Genomic DNA, 22,951 nt, shown 5'->3' on the forward strand with positions numbered 1-22,951 from the left:
AAGAATTTTAATTATTAATACCTTTTTATATATCTCAAATTGAATATAGTACTCATAATTAAAGTCATTTCTAAATCAGTAAAATGAAGATAAACACAAAAGACAAAATAGAAGGAGAAATAGAAGACCAATCAATATGACATCTCTAATCAAAAATACAAACTAAAATGGGATGCTATTTTTGTTTTTTAAATTGTCAAAATTAAAAAAAAAATTAATGTTACTTTCCAATATTGGCAAGAATGAAATGAAACAGATACTCTCATATACGCTTGGTATCTATTATAATAAAAGTGTAATATGCTAATTAGACCGGATGTCCTTCTGGACAAAGCCAGGGCTGCGAGGGAAGCCCAGGTCCCGGTTGCCAGAGAGAAGCCGGTGCCAGCAGCCAGGGGCTAGGAAGGCCTACTCTTACACGAATTTCGTGCATTGGGCCTCTAGTAGGAACATAAATCTATATAATCTTCCTGAAGAAAGTAGCAATATGTGCCATAAATATTAAAAATACACAGACTTATAATTTACAGAAAGCTCAATAAAGTAATTTAATTAGAAATGGGTCAAAGATGTGAAGAGATATTTCATCAAGAAGAATACACATATAGTAAATAAGCACACAGAAAGATGATCAACTTAAGTAGCCATCAGGGAAATGCAAATTAAAACCATAATGATATATCACTACACACATATGTAAACAGCTTAAATAAAACACCATGACACTATCAAATGCTGGTGAATATGTGGAAAAAATGGATCACTTATATATGTTCCTGCAGGGAATGTAAAATGCTACAGCCATTCTAGAAAATAGTTTGGCATTCTCTTAAAAAAAAAACAAACAAAAAAAAAAAAACCTAAACATACAATTACCATACAACCTACCATTGTACTCTTGAGCTTTTATCCCCAAGAAATGAAACACACTAAAAAAAAAAAAAAAAAAAAAAAGAAGAGAGAAGAAAAATAAAAAAAATCCACAAACCTATCCACAAATGTTCATAGCAGCTTTATTCATAATCGTCAAAATCTACAATCAACACATGTCCTCCAACTAGTGAAAGGTCAAACGGTTGTATAATCCATACTATGGAATACCACTCAACAATAAAAGGGAATGAATATTGATATATGCAACAATTTAGATGAATGTCCAGTGAATTATGCTAAGTGAAATAAAGTTATATACTGTATGATTACATTTATATAACATTCTTGACTACAGATTTGTGGCTGACAAGACTGTGTGGGTAGGTCAGGCAGGAGATGGGTGGGTGTGGTTATAAAAGGGCAACATGAAGGATCCTGGTGATAAAACTCCCCTTTATCTTAACTGTGGAGGTGGATACACAAATGATAACATTGTATAGAACCCCATAACCACATATTCACACTCAAGTGAATATAAGTAAAACTGAGAACATCTGATAAAACTATAGGCAATCCCTTGAGTCTTACACTTAAACCAAACTTCTCTCAGTTTACCACAGTGGAACCTTTGCTTACTGTATTCTTTTGGCTTTATGCTTACCTCTGCCATTTCAGCCTGTCAATATTCTTCTTATCTTTGAACTCATAGCCTAAAACCACCTCCTTTTCCATGAAATATTTCTCAATCATTTCAGACAAAAATGAACTTTCCTACTTGTCAAGGTCCTTTTATTAGTTCTACACATCTCTGATCTAGGATTATAAGCACTTTAAGGATAGAGATTAATGTCATGCATTGACCTAGCTTAGTCCCTTGGAAGCAAAAAACATTCAAGTATTTGTTTAATTAATCTGGCCACATCATTCCCAAAATATCCAACCATAATTCTTACTCCTCCAGGGCATAAATTTTCCACTTGAAATCCAGACAAGCCTTCTTTTCTGTCCTATGTAGATATCCTCTCATCTGGAATGTTCTAACCTTCAACTTATAATCAATCCTTAAAAGTTCACCTCAAAGGTTATTTATTCCTTAAAATCTTCCCTTGTTTCTTTTAATCAGTTTCCTCTCTCCTTTCTGAATGTTCATTAAACTTTGTATTTCACTTAAATAACAATTTATATCTGCCATAGATTAAGTGTTTGTGCCTACCCCTAATTCATATGTTGAAAACTTAATGCCCAATGCAATGATATTGAAGATGGGGCTTTTAGGAAGTTATTCGATTATGAGGGCAGAGCCCTCATGAATGGAATTAGGACCCTTATAAAAGAGGCCTGAGAGAACTCCCTTGCCCCTTCCTTCATGTGAGGTTACAGAGAGAAGACACTATAAACTAGAAAGCAGGCCCACATCAACACCAAATCTGCCAGGGCCTTGGACTTCTCAAGAACCCAGAACTGTGAGAAATAAATGTTTGTTGTTTATAATCTGCCCAGTCTATGGTATTTTTTTATAGTCCAAAATGACTGAGAAAATTCACTATCCTATATAATAAAAGCCTAATATGCAAATTGTCCCCTCAACCGGGAGTTCGACTGCTCGCTTTGATGTGCACTGACCACCAGGGGGCGGCGAGGAACATGGCGGGCATTGGCGACACAGTGCTGGCAGTGGGCAGCAGTGGAGGCTTTGCCGGCCCCAATCGCCCCTCAGGGCTTCTCCACCTCCCCCTGCTCCTGAGGGGCGATCGGCAGGAGCAGCTGCCGCTTGCACCCACTGACAGTGGCAGCTCCACTCGCACCCGCTGCTGGCATCAGCCCCAATCGCTCCACACAGTCAGTGGGTGCAAGCGGGGGCCGGTGCTGCCAGCACATGGGAGGGATGAGAGCGGAACTGCCAGCAGACAGGGGACCAGGGGCTGCAGCAGGAGGGGCCGGGCAGGGGCACAGAGGATGGGTCAGGAACCACCCCTTTGCCCACTGCAGCCTCGCGGCCCACAGTTCCTTTCAAGGTGCATGAATTCGTGCCCTGGGCCCCTAGTAATTCTATAAAAACCAGTAGGTTTTATTGTGAATATTGATCAAATCTGAAAAACTGATAAAATTTTCTTATGATTTACAAGGTATTATTTCTGATTCGTCCCCTGAAATTTTTTTCAATTATTTAATAAACTATATTTTTTGGAACAGTTTTAGGTTCACAGCAAAATCTGGCAGAAAGTAGAGTTCCTGTATGTCCTCTGCTCCCCATAAACAGAGCCCCCCCCCCCACTATCAGCATCCATAGTTCATTTGTTATAGTCGATGACCTAAAATGACATGTCATCATCATCTAAATGCTACTCATGTTGTTATACATTCTATGGGTTTCCATAATATTATCATATAGTGTAGTTTCATCCCCCTAAAAATCCTCTGTGCTCCTCCCTGCCTTTCTAAACCTTGCTTTCTTGGTTTTTTTATATTGTTTTTTCTACTCTGATTTACCCTTGATGAAATGCTGATAATTCATTCAAATTCTATCTAGGGCTCTCTTGTCCCTATCGCTGCAATCTTACCTACCCACATATGAAATATTGCCAATCTTTATCTCTAATCTTTTACCTTTCACTCACACTCTTCATTTCTTCTCTACATCTATAGTAACAGTTTTCCCTCTGATTTCTCTGTATCTCTTCCAGTCTTTCAACTCTCCAATTTATTTATCCTACACTTTGCAACTTGAGTTATCTTTTCAAAATAAAAATCTGATTATATAATTTTTCTATTCAAAAGTATACAACAGCCCTGACTGGCATGCTCAGTGGTTAGAGCACCAGCCAATGAACTGGAGGGTCCCAAGTTTGATTCTGGTCAAGGACATGTACCTGGGTTGCAGGTTCCCTGCTCCAGTTGGGGTGCGTGTGGGAGGCAACTGATTGATGTGGCTCTATCACATCAACGTTTCTTTCTCTCTCTCCTCTCCCCCTCCCCCTCTCCCCCTTCCTTCTACCCTCTCTAAAACATCCTCCAGTGAGGATTAACAAAACAAAAAGAGTATCCATTGGTTCATAATATACTCATTAGTATGGTATAGAGCAGGGATTGGCAAAATGAAGTCCATGGGCCAAATTCAGCCCATCACATATTTTTGTAAATACATTTTCACTGGAAAACAGCATGCTCATTCATATACTTACTAGAGGCCTGGTACATAACATTCGTGCACTCAGCAGGGAGCCTCTTGCAGTCCTGGAGATACAGAGGGGGATGTCCAACTGATGGCTTGCAGGCCTAAGCCATCAGTAGGACATCCTTAGCGCTGCCACAGAGTTGGGAGAGGCTCCCACCACAACCGCTGCGCTTGCCAGCCATGAGCCCTGGCTCAGGACTTCTGGCTGAGCAGCGCTCCCCCTGTGAGAGTGCACTGACCACCAGGGGGCAGACACTCAACACAGGAGCTGCCCCCTGGTGGTCAGTGCGCGTCATAGCGACCCATCAATTTGCATATTAGCCTTTTATTATATAGGATTACCTGTGACTGTTTTTTTAAAAATTGAGTTTATTGGGGTAACATTGGTTCATAAAAAAATACAGGTTTCAAGTGTACAATTTAACAAAATATCATCTGCACACTGCATCATGCACCCATCACTGGCTGCTTTCACACTACAATAGAGATGAGTAGTTGCAACAGAAACCAAATGACACAGAAAGCCAAAAACTTTCACTATCTAACCCTTTATCAAAAAAATCCATACTTTTAGCATGGAGGGTTCAGAATAATTGGTCCGTATCTTTTTTTTACAATCTCATCTCCCACCACAAACTCTAGGCTTTTATTATATAGCAAACAGGCAATTATCTTCTGAATAAAGCCACTACTCAATTTTCAAGAGGCTGTACTTGATACAATTGGACCTCAAAGTATATTGAATAAAATTACAGTATTTACCAATTCCCACCTTATTATCCCATGTCTTATTTAAAACACACACAACAAATGTGAAAACTATGATTCTGAAAATAAACCAGAGCTGGAAACTATTTTGGAAAGTAATAGCAAATGAGCCTTATAAATATCTCAGAGCACCTACAATGGTCAAGACGTTCTATTATGGCAAGTAAGAAATACATATTATTTAGTTTGCTAGGAATTTAGTGGGAGGAGCACTGGATTTGAAGCCAAACAACAGGTCTGAGACTTAAGTTCAGATATGCAACTACAAGGGTTGCATGTGAGTTATATAATCTTTTCATGAAGATAACTCAAATACTAGATCTTTAATCTATGAGTCATTATTATCAGTATCAGTGACCCAATATCATAATTATAAATTACATTTGTGTAACATTTTAAAGCTTATAAAGTAATCTGCAGACTTTTCATTTGAGTTCACAGAAATCCTGTGAGATCTGAAGGCAATTATTTACTTCAATTTGTAAATGAGGAAATTAAGGCCCAAAGAAACTGCATGTCTTGCCTAACATTACAGAGCCAATAAATGGCAGAGCATAGATTGAATCCAGGTCTAATGATTTTAGTTCAAGTAGGGGCCCGGTGCATGACATCTGTGCACTGGAGGGTGTGGGGGTCCCTCAGCCCGACCTACACCTCTCCAATCTGGGAGCCCTCAGGGGAGCCCTCTCCCATCCAGGAGCTTCTATCTGTATTTACAATCATTCTATCTAATAAAAGAGAAACATGGTAATTAGCCATATATCCGCTACCCTTCCCATTGGCTAATCAGCGAGATATGCAAATTAACTGCCAGCCAAGATGGCGGCCGGCAGCCAGGCAGCTTGAAGCTAACATGAGGCTTGCTTGCTTCAGTGACGGAGGACTCCAACGTTCCCTGCCTGCCTTGCCGGCCTCTGAGCTTGCACTTTGAAACATTGTTACAAATACAGAAGCTAAACAAAACCCCAGAAACCTGCTTTCAGCCAGCCAGGATCTCAGAGCTGGAGTTGATACAGTATTTCGATTATAGAACCCAAACAAACCAGATGCCTGCTTTCAGCAGCAGAGGCCTCAGAGCTAGAGCCAGAGCTAAAGCTGGCCCAGATTAGAAAAAAAAAAAAAAAAAAAAAAAAAAAGGAGCAGTTGGGAGCTTCAGTCGCCCACCAGCCTGAAAACAGACCTCAGCCCCTCACCCAGACTGGCCAGGCACCCCAGTGGGGACCCCCACCCTGAATGGTGTGTGATCAGCTGCAAACAACCATCATCCCCTCATCCAGGCTGGCCAGGCACCCCAGTGGGGACCACCACCCTGATCCAGGACACCCTTCAGGGCAAACCAGCTGGCCCCCACCCATGCACCAGGCCTCTATCCTACATAGTAAAAGGGTAATATGCCTCCCAGCACCGGGATCAGCGTTACAGGGGGCAGCGCCCAAACCCCCTGATCGCCCTGCGGCTCTGTGTGTGACAGGGGGCGGGGCCACAACCTCCCTATCCGCCCTGCTCTGTTCGTGACAGGGGAAGGCGCCCCAACCCCCTGATCAGCCCTGCTCTGTGCCTGATATGGGGGAGCTCCCCAAACCCCTGATCGCCCTGCGGCCCTGTGTGTGACAGGGTACAGTGCCCCAACCCCCTGATTGACCCTACTCTGTGTGTGACAGGGTGCGGTGCCCCCCCCCCCCCACGGGCCCTGCTCTGTGTGTGACGGGGTAGAGCCATAACCTCCCCATCGGCCCTGCCCTGAGTGTGACAGTGGCGGTGCCCCAACCTCCTGATCGGCCCTGCTCTGTGGGTGATAGAGGGCAGCGCCCCAATCCCCTGATCCGCCCTGCTCTGTGTGTGACAGTGGGCGGTGCCCCAACTCCCCTATCGGCCCTACTCTGTGAGTGATAGGGGGGAGTTCCTCAACCCCCTGATCGGCCCTGCTCTGTGCGTGACGAGGGGAGCTCCCCAACCCCCTGATGGACCCTGCTCTGGGCGTGACAGGGTAAGGAGCCCCAACCCCCCTGATGGGCCCTGCTCTGTGAGTGACAGCGGGCAGCGCCCCAACCTCCTGATTGGCCCTGCTCTGTGCGTGACAGGGGGTGGCGCCACAACCTCCACATTGACCTTGCCTTGACTGTGACGGGCAGTGCCCCAACCCCCCAATCGGCCCTACCCTGAGCGTGACTGAAGGTGGCATCGCAACCTCCCGATCCGCCCTGCTCTGTGCCTGACAGGGGGCGGCACCCCATCTCCCCAATCAGCCCTGCTCTGAGCCCAACCAGGGGCTGCACCTAGGAATTGGGCCTGCCCTCTGCCACCTGGGAGCAGGCCTAAGCCAGCAGGTCGTTATCTCCTGAGGGGTCCCAGACTGCGAGAGGGTACAGGCCAAGCTGAGGGACCCCCCTCCCCGCTGAGTGCACAAATTTTTGTGCACCGGGCCTCTAGTATGAACAAATTGTCTGAGACACCAACTCAGTTTGGTTTGTTGCTCACAGAATAATAGAGGCTTTTTTTTCTTTGCTTCATTGGTGGAGATTTCCTGGAAGTTTTAGGATATCTTCCCTTTAATTTTTCCTAGACACTCTAATTTTACTTATGTCTCTCACCTTTGCTTTCCCTCCATCCCCCACCACAACAGTAACTTGCTCCAGGCTCACTTTGGTCTAGTGCAATGGTTCTCAACCTTCCTAATGCTGCGACCCTTTAATACAGTTCCTCATGTTGTGGTGACCCCCAATTTCATTGTTACAAATTGAACATAATTAAAGCATAGAGATTAATCACAAAAACAATATGTAATTATATATGTGCTTTCTGATGGTCTTAGGCGACCACTGTGAAAGGGTCATTCGGCCCCCAAAGGGGTCACGACCCACAGGTTGAGAACTGCTGCTCTAGTGTCTAGGAGATCCGTCTGCCACCAGAACTATGATTCCCAGCATTCCTGGTGCTCCCTGTGCTCTGGGCTTCCTCTTCCAGTCCTGGGGCTGCCACCAAAACTACTATTCCCAGAATTCCTGGTGCTCCCCACGATCCTGGTTTTCCCTTCCTGCTCTGTCTCAGTCCCATAGCCTCCCACCTTGCCAAGTCCTCCAAGCTGCCAGCTCTCCCTCTCTGCTCTCCGTCTGGTGGCTTGGGGAGCCAATTTCCCCAAGCCTCTCCACTCTCTGCTGGCTCTCCCGCTCTGCTTTCCACCTGGCACCTGCGTATGCAAATTAACCCACCACCTTTGTCAGGTTAATTTGCATACTCACCCCTGATTGGCTGGTGGGCGTAGTAGAGGGATGGTCAATTTTACATGTATCTCTTTTATTATATAGGATAGTCTTCCCACCTTTCAATGCTATTTAATGACATTATAGAAAATCTGCTGTAAGTCTGAAATAGTAAATAATTTTAAAAACTAAAAGCAACATATAGCCCTCAATCTTTCCTCTACCTACAAGACACTGAACAAAGTCAGTTAGCGACTCTGGGTTTTACTAAATTGGATTTTACTGCAAAGTTCACAAAGATTTAAAGAGTATTCTAAAACGGCCACATCGGAATTGTTAGACAACTAGTCTAATCCATTCATTCTCTATTTACAGTGGAAAAAAATCTGTTTGTATTAAAAGTGTTTTTACTCTGTATGGAACTTTGAACTGGTGTCAGAAAATGTTTCTAAGCTAAAACAAAACAGACTAAGAACATCCAGAAAAGCCCTTAAATACAATTAATAACAAATTGCTGTATGTTAACCACGTGCTTTTAAGAAAATTCATAAGACCACATGTTGAAAGAATCAAAATCTCTCCGGGATTGAAATAGTGAATAGCAGCCAGGAATGAAAAAGAAAAAAAGCAGCCCTGCAATTAATCAGGCTGGGAGGACAGACAAGATAAAGCTGGCTCTAAAGTTAACAGAAATATTGTTTTTCCCAAGGTCATGGAGTAGTTGTAAAACATCATAACTATACTGTCTTTGAGTGATTATTGCTTTGTTACCAGTAATATCCCCCAGCTTGCTTTACTATTTTCATTTATTACTGGAGAAAGATACCCAATTCCTAAACCTCCTTACTTAATGCTAGCACCCAACCCCTAGTTAATCCCCACTTCTCTCAATCTGCTTCAGAAGCAACCAATTCAGAACTAATCCAGGCTTCCTTCAAATCCTCCTCAGAATTCTTCATTGGGGAGCCAAATTTACATTGCTTTATCAAGAGGATGAGCATTAAAAAACTTTTCTACCACTGCTGCATGAATATAATGCTCTAGAATTAGCAGAAAGTATAATTCAGAAATATGAATTAGTGAAACTTAATCATAATCATAATCATAATCATTTGTCATAAATGCTAACAATTATTTCTCTATTTCTCAACTGGATGTCTTTCAATAAATAAGAAGTTATCATTTAAAAAAGAAGACACTTCCCTCCTTCCTCTATCCATAGGCCTTCCAAGTTTCCTCAGGAGTATACTCCCTCACTATGAATCAATAAATCTGATTTTGTCAGACTACAGGCTTATTCCTGGTGGTCTCTGGTTGATGAGGCTTTAACAAGGAAACTAAATTACCCTACTGACCCAGAAGTTTAAGACTGACAAATGCCCCTCTTGCTGCCCAAAAAGAAACAACTTCTTAGCCTAAACCATAAAATCACTAAATAAAAGAGACTTTCACTGCTAGATGAATAACTCACAGAATTGTACTGAATATATCACAGGAAACATCTGATCAATGATACTAAAAGATATAGTATTTAACCAAAGCCAGATAACTACCATATCTGCTGGGAGGAAGAGCATATCATCAACTTGGCATCAAGCTACAGATAAAACCAGAAGTGTACAAATTGATGATATCTGATTTTTAATAAAAAAAATTTTTTAAAAAAATTTTAAAATTTTTTAATATTTTAATAAAAATAAAAATAACTTGAGCAATTTTATCTACTGCCTATCCTATGTAATAAAAGGCTAATATGCAAATTGTCCCCTCGACTGGGAGTTCAACCAGGGGGCGGGGCTGGCCAGCCAACCACCCTCAGCCCCTCCCCCCCGCCGGCCCGGCCCCAATTGGGGCAGGCCAGCTGGACCCCACCCGTGCGCAAATTTGTGCACCGGGCCTCTAGTATTCTAATAATATGCTGTACATAGTATTCACAAATCCTTGTGTGATTTTCTAACTTTTAATTTTTAAACTTTAATATAGATTATATAAAAGTAGAATAGCTCTAATTCTGTAAATGGCACTGAAAGATAAAATGAATTGTTTTAACCATAGCTCAAACTAACTTCATATTCATACAGGCCATTAAGCAACCCAGAGAATTTAAAGGTGCCTCATTACCAATAAGCTTTGGAAAATAGCAGGTCTAGCTATTTTAAAGAATAACTCAACACCTGCCTAACAAAGGTAATGAAAGACAAAAGACATTATTACTAAAATCATGTTCCAATATGATGCCTATAGGGCCAATATGAAATGTTTTAAAATCCACTAAACAACTTCAAAACAATAAAGCAAAGTTTTCAACTTCTAAGAACCAGTAGCTAAACCCCTACCTCAAAGATAAACTTCGGAATGTGAGAGTAGGATGAAGAAGGAAGCAGAAAGAGCAGTGCTTTCAGCAGAAGCGTAAGACTGAATCAGAAACGTACCAGGCTGAGCCAATAACTTCTAACAAAATAACAGTCTTAAGGCTTTATACACATAAGGCAGAAAAGACTATTGTTCACAGATCAGGTTTCTTACACCACACCCATAATCATCAATATCATCTTCAAATACAAAGTTTTTCAGAAAAAAAAAGCTGTATTTAAAGAGGCTAAATAATGTTGGATTAGTCTTTTTTTTTATAAAAAAAAAAAAGTCACTTTGTCAACATTTACAATTCTATTTTATTTTAATCAGAAAATAGAATTATAGCATAAATGCAATCTTCTGATTGGTTAAAATGCAGTTGTCCTATAAGTAAAGGACAATAGTAGACTAAGAAAATACTATGTCAACAATGGAATACTAAGCTGCTGTAAAAAAGAACTCTTACCATTTGCAACAGCATGGATGGACCTGGAGAGCATTATGCTAAGCAAAATAAGCCAGTAGGAGAAAGATAAATATCACATGATCTCACTCATTTGTGGAATTTAATGAACAACATAAACTGATGACCAAAAATAGAGCCAGAGACAAGAAGCATCTAACAGACAGTCAAACTTCAGAGGGAAAGCAGGGGAAGGTGGGATGGGGGATAAAAGATCAACCAAAGGATTTGTATACATGCACATAAGTATAACCAATGGACACAGACACTAGGGGGGTGAGGGCATGTGCAGGGGGTAGAGGTGGCTGGGGAGAAGTCAATGGGGAAAAAAGGAGACATATGTAATATTATATGCAATACTTTAAACAATAAAGAATTTTTAAAAAATGAATAATGAGGAAAGGGAAAATAATGTTCGTAACAGGACTAAACAGAAATTCTTCATTATATTTCACAGTTCACGGGTGGGGAACGTCTGGCCCATAGGCTGTATACAGCCCGCGAAATCAATTGGTCTGGCCCTGCCAAGGCATTAGGGGTGAGTTAATTGTTTGACCAAATATAGCAGGCTAATTTTTAAGTTAATAAGTTTGTATGGCCCGTGAATGATGTTATAAATATCCAATGGCCCTTGCCAGAAAAAATGGTCCCCCAATGATACTACGATTCATAATAAAACTTGTTTTCTTTCAAATTGATAAACTAAAATTATTAATCCTAACTACAGGCCCAGTGCATGAAATTCGTGCACGGGTGCAGTCCCTGTGCCTGGCCAGTGATCGAAACATGAGTGTCTGGCATGGAAGGGCAGGTCCCAGCTAGACTGGGCTCTGGGCAGCACCTGGGCCGCTGGGCCCCCGCGCACCCCCCTCCACCTGTGCCCGGCACCTGAATGTGGGTGGGGGCTTCCCCTGTGTGTGAGTCCTGGTATCCTGGAGGAGGGTAGCAGGGGGAATGAGAGCAAGCTGAGCGGACACTCCGCATTCTCACTGCACCTCTGTCCCTGTCACCCCCGGCCCCCAGTAGCCGGCAAGAGGCCGCAGCGCGTCGCTGACACCTGCCATGTTCCACGCCACCCCCTGGTGGTCAGCGTATGTCATAGCAAGCGATCGAACTCCTGGTCTCCCAGTCGAACTCGTGTCAACCAACCGCCTGAGGGGACAACTTGCATATTAGGCTATTAATACAATATTGATTCCAGAAATGGATATAAGGGGCTAGAAATTCATGAGCTGTATAAAACCATATAAATGCCTTTAAAAGGAATGTGGCAGTAATTATAGCACTTCCATTCATTTAATATTTAGTGAGCTCTCACAATGTAGCACAGACAAAAGATTCAGTTTATATTCCAGTTTTAATTACTTGCAGGTTTGACAAGAATCCCTTGTTCCTCTACAAATACATAAAAGTAATGACTTTAGATGCAGCTTATTTCATGAACAATTATGTGAATACAAAAAGGAGGAAGGTGGTAAGTAAAGGGAAGCAGGCAACACAAAGCAAACCCTGGAAAATATGTAATCCCTGGGTGAAAGATAAGAACTACATAAAATAAGAGAGGGAGGATGACAAATATTCCTGGCAAAAACCCAGTCACCTCAACCAAATAAAAAGTTTAAATTAAATTACTTTATTTCACGTCAACCAAATAAAATGTTTAAATTAAATTACTTTATTTCAATTTATATTTGCATACTATCAAGAGGCAAGTTTCCTACCTCCAAGTGAATTCTGGATTTAAGTGCGACATATAACCATACAATGGACAATAAATCAAGAGCCAATCAATGCTAAATGGAAGTTTATAGCAACATAAAAATATTAATTTGGCTATAAAGGTAATGCAAGCCTCCTGAGCTATATACAGTGTCAATTATAGACCTAAAATGTAAACTACAGGATGTTGCTATATGTCAAATATCCTAAAGATAAAGGGAAAAAAGCTTTAAAAACAGTCTTATTACATTAGGCCCTTGACTCAGCTTAGAAAAATAAGAATGGATATATTTTTTTTTTTTTGGTATAATGTCAGTCCCAAACTAAAATGAATAAGCCATCGTGCTGCCATTCCTTTGGATAATTTCATGAAAAGTATTTAGAATTAGAATACTTCTATCATGATGGATAATAACTATTATACTAGTTCTTGCAAATATTCATTTCAAACAAATATGAAACAGTTTTAAAATGACTTCTGTACTAACAAACTAGCTCAGGAGAAGAGTTGTGTCTGTGTGAAATTTTAGTAACTACTACAAAGTTTCCAAAACAAATACTAATATTTAAAGGGATTAACAAAATAACAATAGTTAGTGATTATAGTACAAGATCTCAAACAATACTACAAATATTAATTACGTATGCTCCAGGATTTCTTTTGAGTGGCATTACATATTAATATTGTTTTGAATGTAGTTCATTTTCTTCCTGATTTAATATTGGCACAATGCAAAATCAATTTGATTATTCAAGCAAACAGCTAATGAAATGGCATGACTGGAGCTTAGACCTGTAATAATGTTAATAGGCATCTTTGCTCTTACCCTATAGGAACTTGGAAATTCAACCTGGGAAAACTTAAGTACACATATATTTAAAGTATTACGGTAGTTACTGTAGAGAATGGAATCTAGGAATTAACTCCCAAATTCCATCCCCATGCTCCCTTCACCTCCATTTCATTTAATTACTAAAAAGCATTGCTGATTAACTGCGTAAAGGATGGGAACATTTGAATAAATAGTCTAATATAGTGGAGAGTCCAGACAAGTTCAGAATTATATTGTTTTTGACCAAAGACAATTGTAAAACTTTCATTGAAAGAAAGTGGCACAATGCGATCTTTAAAGTGAGTTACAAAATCAAAATAGAAAAATCTAAATGTAGTGTCTAAGTGCAAAAATTGGAAACAGTCTAAGTTAAATTTGTAAAATGAATCATTAGTCAATAGATTATTACCAAACTATACTCCTATCCAGAGAGCTGCTTATTGGTTCCTGTATTGTTCTGGATCCACACTGTCCAATACAGTAACCATTTAGCCATATGTGGTTATTGCATACTAAATTACTCAAACTTCCAAAAGTTAAAAATTTAGTTCCTCAGATACAATAGCCACATGTGGCTAGAGGCTACTGTTTTGGATATCATGTCATAGGATAGAACATCTCCATTATCAAAGTTCTAGTGGGTAGCACTATTCTACATAAAATACAGTTAAAATGAGCCCCAAGAAATAACTGGTATAATTCTAAATATACTGGATAAAATAAATGAGACATATCTATTTATATTTTAAAATATTGATGCTAAGTAGGAAGAAAAGGACACATCCTCAAACTAATAAAGGACATCTACAATCATAATGAATGGTGAAAGATTGTCTGCTTTACCCCTAAGATCAAGAACAAGGCAAGGATGTCCAGTCTCACCACTTCAAATCACCATTGTACTTGAGGCACTGGCACTTCCATAGTATAACCATATTAACCAATGTCACTCCCATATATTTAATAAAAAGAAAAAAAAATTAGGCCCCAGTCACTTGTCTGCCACTGAGGATCAGCAACCTCCCATAAGCGCCCCCTAGCTTGACATTCTGAGCTGCAGCCTTCTTTCTGCAGGCTGCTTCTACCCAGGAAAAGGAATCCTGTGAATGTCCACTATCCAGAACCTCCGCTCTTTCAACCCCTTTGCTGATGACAGTAAGGGTGATGATCTACTTCCAGCTGGCACTGAGTATTACATATATCCATATAAGAATTCAACAGAAAAACAGCAGGAAGACCCTAACTACTGTAAGACTGTGTGTAAGACAAGTTTATGCCAGTCACATCGTAATTTCCTGAGCTTTGGGTTTTACTGCTGTAAATAAGGGTTTACAACCCAGCTTCCCAAATCTGTGCCCAAAAAAATTTCAGAATGTTACACATCAGGTTTGGAAATGCTCCCCATAAGGTGATTCACAATGCCATATTAGCATATGAAAGGCTCTAAATAGACCTACACACATTTTTTTAAACTCAGTGTCTCCCACATTTACTTGACCAAGGAACTCTTTTATCAAGTAGTGTTGTTGCCAGGCCAGTGTGGATCAGCAGTTGAGCATGGACCCATGAACCAGGAGGCCACAGCTCAAATTATGGTCAGGACACAAGTTAGGGTTGCAGGCTCGATCTCCAGTAGGGGACATGCAAGAGGCAGCCAATCAATGATTCTCTCTCGTAATTAATGTTTCTATCTATCATTCTCCCTTCCTCTCTGGAATCAATAAAAATTTTTTTTAAAATTACTTCAAGATTGATTGATTTTAAAGTAACTGTGGAGAACTGTACCCCACAATGAGAAAACTGTCTCAAAAATGTAAAATGCTGCTTATTTTCTTAGTCAACTCCACTGAGTTTTCATCAAGGCCTGCTCTCTAAATATCCTAAACTTAAGGATCTTGGCTAATATACAGTAGTCCCCCCTTATCTGCAGTTTTGCTTTCTGTAGTTTTAGTTACCTGCAGTAACCCAGCGTCTGAAAATATTGAATGGAAAATCCCAGAAATAAACAATTCAGAAGTTTAAAATACAGAATATGTGTGTGTGTGTGTGTGTGTGTGTGTGTGTGTGTGTGTGTGTTGTAATCCTGCCTGCAATTTCAGGTATTTACTGAAAATAAATAGTTCATGGAACATATCCCCCATGGATGGGGCGGGGGAGGAGGGAGGGAGCATGGGGAACTACTGTTCTACATGACAATACATCTTGACTGACTTATATCTATTGTAATAGTTCCTCCCCAAATAACATGGTAGATTTAAGATTGTGAAAACATCAATGCCAGGGACACTAAAATTCCTTAGCAATTACTATAAAAGTAACAGAGTGATCTAAGTCAGAATGTAAAATGCTTACTCTACAAAACCAGCAAAAGTTTGAATGTATATGAGTAGTTACAAGAATTCTTAAAAAGGAAAGGAAAGAAAGAAGGTTACTCTTCAGTGCTTCACATGTGACGACTGAAGGAAATATAAAGCATCACAAAAAATGTTGATATTGTGGCTAAAAATTAACTATTAAACAAAAAAAATGAATAATAAAATCTATTCCAATTAAATTTAATAACTTAATTATGAATAAAAGTGAATACTGGAAAACACTGAAAGGTAAAAAACTGCCCCAGAAAAATTTTTAAAAAATGTTTAATACACTAGGTCCAATTAGACCCAACCCAGTTTTCTATTTTTCCCAGTAATATCCAGGCTATGAAAATTTATTGTTAGCAATATACATCAAAGTATCTAATTTACTTTAACAAACCTTATGAATCTTTATCAATGACTTGTCTAAATATATTTTAAAATTATCTCTAGCCTAAATTTATTTAATCTCTTAGGGTAAATAAGTTCTAAAAGCTAGTATACTTTTTAAAAAGTATTCTTATTTTTCAACTTGAATTTAAGGACTATTCTCTAGGCACTTTTTTTAAAAGAGAGAAAATAAGGAAGAAGAGTAACAGTTACTTACCCAGCTGCTTTGTTTTGTACATTCTTTAAAAGTTAACTTTATGATGAATAGCAAGAACCTACAACCAAGATTACTCTACCCAGCAAAGCTATCATTTAGAATTGAAGATCAGATAAAGAGCTTCACAGATAAGAACAGGCTAAAGGAGTTCATCACCGCCAAACCAGTTATTATATGAAATGCTGAAAGATATTCTTTAAGAGGAGGAAGAAGAAAAAGGTAAAGATAAAAATTATGAACTACAAAGTGACAACAAATACATATCTATCAACAAGTGAATCTAAAAATCAAGTGAATAAAAAATCTGATGACCAGAATAAACTGGTGAATATAATAGAATCAGGGACATAGAAAGGGAGTGGGTTGACAATTCTCGGGGTGTAGGGGGTGTGGGGGGTGCAGGAAGAGACTGGAAAAAAATCAAACACCTATGGACGAGGACAATGGGGGCGTAAGGGGATGGGGTGGGGTGGGAACTGGGTAGAGGGGAGCTATGGGGAGAACAGCTGTAATAATCTGAACAATGAAGACTTATTTAAAAAAAATAAAAATAAAAATAAAAATAAAAAATAAAAGTTAACTTTATTATAAATGGTTCTGTAGCTAGACATCTTTGGGAACCACTACTAATATTTCTTCACAGTAGTCACCAGAGAAAACTCAGAAATATTCTAAATAGGACATGTGACTTTCAGGAAACTTTTGTTACCTTCTGAAAGCTATATTTACATAGATCCCTGTAAAATCTTTGAGTTCAACAGATAGATATGTAAATAGTCATCCATATGGTTAAAAACACCTGAAGTATATAAAAATGCTTCTGCTAGGAAGGAAGGAGGGAAGGGGGGATGGATAGAGGGAGGAAGGGAGGGAAGGAAGGAAGGAGAAAAAAGTGAGAGAGAGAAAGCAAGAAGGAAGGAAGGAAGGAAGGAAGGAAGGAAGGAAGGAAGGAAGGAAGGAAGGAAGGAAGGAAGGAAGGAAGGAAGGAAGGGGAGAAAAAGTGAGAGAGAGAAAGCAAGAAGGAAGGAAGGAAGGAAGGAAGGAAGGAAGGAAGGAAGGAAGGAAGGAAGGAAGGAAGGGAGGGAGGGAGGGAAGGAGGAAAGGAAGCAAAGAAGGTAAGACAGCAAGAAAGAAAGGAAAACATGAGCTAACCTTTTATAAAACTATGATTAAATTTGCTTTAGGTAAAAATAATTTTTAAAATGTAGAATCAGCATGAAATTCAAGAATGTAAACAGTTTGTTTATACTTCAAATTTGGCTTTATAATGAGTTCAGGAAGGAACAAATCAAAAATATGTTTATAACTCACATGGACATTACTCACCCACATTTGGAGGTTTCACATAATTTACAGGTAGTTCTGGAGGTCTGCCTCTATGGAGAGCTGCAAAAGCGGACCCATTCCATAGTGTACTCTTACAGTCTACACAAAAAGATTCAAAGGTTAGTCAAGGAGTAGAACAGTGTTTTGGGTTTTTGGTTTTAACTGCACTTCTGAGGCAAATGTGTAATTTCAATTCAATTTGTTAAAATATATTTCTTCCTAAGGTGTAGGGGGTCAATGGGGAAAAAGGGGGACATCTGTAATACTTTCAACAATAAAGATAAATTTTGAAAAATAGATTTTGTAATTGCTAAAGTCAAAATAAAAATATAATGCATGTATTTAATTATGTTTTAAACCACATACATCCTGACTGGTGAATACCAGTACGTTAATATATCATCAGGATATTTTATTTCTGTGCAGATCTAGAACTGAAGTTTTATTACACATATATTTGAATCTCATGTAAATATCATGAGATTAATAAGGCTTTAAGTTTACATTGGTCCTTCTTGACTTTAAGTTTACACATATCTACTTATACAAAACAATATAAGTAAGGATAAAACTACATACATGTATGCCAGATTAAATTCAGACACATTTATTCTCGGTGAATGCTCATGTTATGCAGTATCTTCCAGTTGTGCCATAATAGGTAAATGCATATCACATGATAACTGACTATAAATAGTTTTTGTCTGCCTTTTATGCTTATATCAAAAGACTCAAGCACATAATAAATATTTCTAATTCAACTTTGAAATAAAATATTCTACTACTCTCTTAAAAACCTCAAATTAACTTTATTGAAGAATTTCCTTAAATTATAAAATAAGATGTTTAAACACTGGTATCATTTATGCAACTATTTATACTTGTATATTAGGATATTAAACGAGTTATGCTAATAATACAAAACAGAAATAAATTGGTTGCTAGACCTGAAGTATTTATCACACTAAGAGGTATCCTTAACATGTAATTTCATATGTCTATGTTCATAAAACACTATTTTATATATTTTATATATTAGGGTTCCATGTAAAAATTTAGGAAAAATCTGTAGAAGACTGAAAAAAAAAAAACCGTGGAAGAGAAACTGTATTGAACAGGTACTGATGGGTTGATATTTTTGCTTAACTGTATTTTTTAAATACACAATATTATCTGTCAATTTTTATACCTCAATAAAGCTGAGTAAAACCCCGTAAGCCCTCTAGCACTTTTGCTATCATTACAATTAACAGCCTCTGGCCCTGTAGATCAGTTGGTTAGAATGTTGTCCCGATATGCCAAGGTTGTGGGTTCGATCTGGGGTCTGAATCAACCAATGAACATGCAAATATTTGAAACAACAAATTTATTTATTTCTCTCTCTCCCCACTTCCTCTCTTTCTAAAAATCAATAAGAGTAATGTATTTGAAGTATATATTTATCAACTCTCAGGAAATAAAAAGTTAATACAGGAAATAGCCAAATAACACATACAAAAATAAACAATTAATAAAACAATGGACCTACAGAAAGGAACCACTAAAATTAAAAAATAATTTTAAAAGTTGCCCTGGCTGGTATTGCTCAGATGGATGGGCATTGATCCACGCAGTGAAAGGTTACCAGTTTGATTCCTGGTCAGGATTCATGCCCGGGTTAGACTCAATCCCCGGTAGAGGGTGTGCAGGAGGCAGCAGATCGATGATCCCCTCTCACAGCAGTGTTTGTTTTTTCTCTCTCAAAATATCAATTTTAAAAATACTTAAAAAATAATAATTTTTAAAAATAAATATTTTCAATTATAATTTTACATAATTTTAATTTACTTGTTATAAAATATTCTATGTGATTAGGATGATATCAAGACTCATAAATATTAAGAACATTAAAATGTAGTTTATAGTACACTAATCAGACCAGCAATCTTTTAAGATCTCTATTCCAGAGTATTACAGAGATTTTATATCCTTTACCTCTATTGCTTTACAAAAAAGGACTCCTTTTAGGTCTCTAAAAACTTATTTGTACTAGAAAAATATAGTACTTACAGAAAATCTTACCTTTGGCATCCCGTAACAGAGACTGCCGACCAACACCAAGCAATGTCTGTACCCCAGGAACACTCTGAGGGATCTCCTTATCTAGTATGGGACCAATCCGCTCACAAATTTTAAGGAGGTAGTCTGGAGGAATGTGTGCATTGGCTGCCACCTAAAAACCATAAATAAAATACAGGAAAACAATTTTTTTTAAAAAAAAACATTAATCTATTCTATTACCAAACTGTTCTATCATGAAAGTCCAATTTTAAGTACATTAAATTTTAAAAATAATATTTTGAATATTTAACCTGTCAACAAAATATAAGAAACAGCTACAAAAATTTAAATAATATAATTTAAGTAATAGTATATTTATAGGACATGGCACTCTAATACTTGATTTATTCAGTAGTAATAAACTGTTCAATAATCAGAGGATATAGATTTTATTTAAATGATAAGAATGAAAACAAAAGGTGTTATTTGGACGGAAAACAAACATGGCAGAGGGCAGAACTGGAGTGAGGGGAATTGCCACTGACCCAGCATGCACTAAATGACTGGCACCTTGAGATAATGCACCCGGTCCTGCCATTGGGACCCAACACCCCAAGATGCACAGACCTACTGAAAGGCGCGCCACCCGCCTCTCCGGGCGGTGCGGGAGGAGGAGTCTGGCCGCTGGGCTCTGAAATCCCTCCGCGCCCGCCGTAGGGCCTGGCCTCCCCGGAGGGGGTCCGAGTGTCCAACCGGCTGCGGGGCCCGCAGCCAGCGGCGGGCCGAGGGGTGGGGCCGGGTGGCGACCGACCATGGGGGAGGTCGTGGGAGCGGAAGGCCTCACCGCCTGGCTCTTTCCTCCCTTCCCCCGTGGTCGGCTCCCCGCTTGCCCGCGCTGGGGCCAGGGGTCCATGCGGCCCTCACGGCCCGGTCAGGGGGGCCTTCGTGGGCCGGCCGCCGGGCCCCATGGGGCATCGGCTCCCCGGCCCACAGTGGGAGCCCGGCGCAGGCTGCCACCCGCCAGCTGCCCCCACGGACGCCCGGGCCGCGTGGATCCCCGGCCCCGGTGCAGCAGCGGTGGCAGCGGAGTGGGGCACGTGCCCTAGCCCGGGGAGGCCGCAGTGCTGCGGTGCACCGGCCACGGGCCGGGCCTGCTCCGAGCGGATGCTGCTCTTCCGGAGCTGGGCCGCTCCACCGGCCGCACCCCGTTTGCTGGGCCTGTGCCGCCCAGACACGCCGCTGCGGGAGTCCCGGTCCGCCCACAGGCCGGCTGCGGGTGCTGTGCGGGAGGGCCATCCTGCCTTGCAGCGTGTTCGAGCGGCAGCAGCGGGAGCTGGGCGAGGACTGCACCCTCCATCTTGCCTTGGGTCCTCCATTTTGGGACAGAGCCATGTGCGCCCTCCATCTTGCCTTGGGTCCTCCATTTTGGGACAGAGCCATGTGCTTCTTTGCCGGGAGAAGCCGCTGCTAGCCACACCCAGGATTTCTCTGGACTAACCAATAATAATCAAGGGAAGTGCACACCATCACTATGACCACATCCTGTACCGACTCGCGCCTGGCCAATCGGCGGGGCCCACAGTCCCCTCTCCTGCCCTCACTCCACCCCCCTATCAAACCCCCTGTCCCATCAGGCCTCCCTCTCTAGGCCACTGGACTTTCCGCTGTGTCGGTGGGTCTGGTGAACGGGGAGCGCAAGCCGGCTTGCATAATAAAGGACTCTTTGCTTTTGCATCGGACTGACTGGCTCCCTGGGGGTCTTGGGAACCTTGAAATCTGGGCACAACACTACCACCACTAAGCATTGTGCCTGGCTCAGTGCCTCTGGACAAACAGCACTGCCATCTGGCAATTGACCAGTAGCCATGACTGGACCCCCACCAGACACATGGGCCTGCCTCCTTGGCGACCAGGGATCCCACAAAAGGAACTAAATGAAATTGACACAAGCAATTTATCAGATAAAGAATTCAAAGTAATGGTTATTAGGGTGCTCAAACAACTTAGTGAGAACTACAAGGAAATTAATGAGATCTATAAGGAACTTAAAAAACAGCATGAAAAATGAGGTTGAAACCCTGAATCAAAATCAATTTGAAATGAAGAATGACAGAGCTGAAATAAAGAATACACTGGATTTTCGCGCTGGAGTGGAGCAACCTCTAGAACGGGCTGGAGGATTCTGCCTACCGATACAGAGCTTTCGAGTCGTCGGGGCCCGCCATTGCAATCCACGTCCATCCGCTTGGAAATGGCCTTCGTCTCGGCCTATGACCATCCCCGGTGGACAGTACAGACCCCATAGAAGCCCCCGAAGCTCCCCTTTTTCGGGCCCTGCCCAATCCTCGGAATCTGTCCACCCCCTCTACTCCGCCCTCATGAGGATTTCAAAGATGGAGGCGGCGGCTCCTTAAACCACTTTCCGTGTTCATCCGCCTCCATTGAGATTGAAACGGGACTTCGTCCACCCCGGACGGTCCCCGCAGGAAGAGGGGATTCTTGCAGATCAACAGCGGGCAATATTGACGACGTTGTCTGGGATCAGGGGCCTTCCTAGGGTTGGAAGAGTCCCCTCGCTCGCCCGCCTCTGCTGAGGCCGCCGCCATTTTCTCGCTGTCCGCCTCCTGTGGAGCGCGCCAAGCTGCCGGGAGCTTTCGGTGAAACAGTGGAGGAGGCTTTCTTTCCTGCCCGGTGGGGGGGGGGGGGGTTGTCACCTGGAAGGCAAGGGCAGCGGCCCACCCTACTTCCCGGGTTATGCTGGACTGGGCGGCGAGGGGAACCGAGGCCACCCGGACTTGCCGCGGCTGAGTGCAGCGTCGGTTCCCCGCAGTCAAGATGCTGCAAAACGTAACTCCCCACAAGTACGTCGTCATGAGCGGGACGGGGACGTTGGGGGCTGTGGCACGGGGGTGAGGGGTCGGGTGAGGGGGGAATACAGAACTGACGGGCGGGCGCGCTGCTCTTCCGCGGCGCGACTGTTGACTCGGGGGCTTGCGGAGGGACTTGAGCGACGGTTTTGGAACCGTGGTCGTGTCCCGGCCGCTGCGTATGGAGGGAGTACAGGTTGTCAGTGTCTCCGCTAATTCCCCGGTTGTGGCCCAGTCTTAACCGAGTCGGTCCCAGCTAGGTTGGCGGCGGAATGTAATGGGGAAGGACCACATTGATTGGGCTGCGGGTAGTGGGCCTTGTGTTTAGTGACGGTTTGTCATAGTCCTTTTGAGGTGTTCGCGGCCAC

The 22,951-nt window shown here is 41.5% G+C and overlaps 1 protein-coding gene across 4 annotated transcripts in view; it reads right to left on the reverse strand.

The window, feature by feature from the left end:
• BRWD3 (bromodomain and WD repeat domain containing 3) overlaps positions 1-22,951 on the reverse strand; it is a 153,755-nt gene that overhangs the window by 104,679 nt on the left and 26,125 nt on the right. For 3 of the 4 annotated variants that reach the window (XM_036304583.1, XM_036304581.1, XM_036304580.1), the window contains exons 5-6: positions 19,726-19,888; positions 17,677-17,775 (exon numbers count right to left, since the gene is read on the reverse strand). In XM_036304583.1, coding sequence (XP_036160476.1) covers positions 17,677-17,775; positions 19,726-19,888 — 262 coding nt within the window. The remainder of the gene's footprint in view (positions 1-17,676; positions 17,776-19,725; positions 19,889-22,951) is intronic. The other variant, XM_036304582.1, reaches the window with a different exon arrangement.

Source organism: Myotis myotis, unplaced genomic scaffold (genome assembly GCF_014108235.1).
Source record: "Myotis myotis isolate mMyoMyo1 unplaced genomic scaffold, mMyoMyo1.p scaffold_m19_p_4, whole genome shotgun sequence".
In the NCBI taxonomy this organism is placed as follows: Eukaryota; Metazoa; Chordata; class Mammalia; order Chiroptera; family Vespertilionidae; genus Myotis; species Myotis myotis.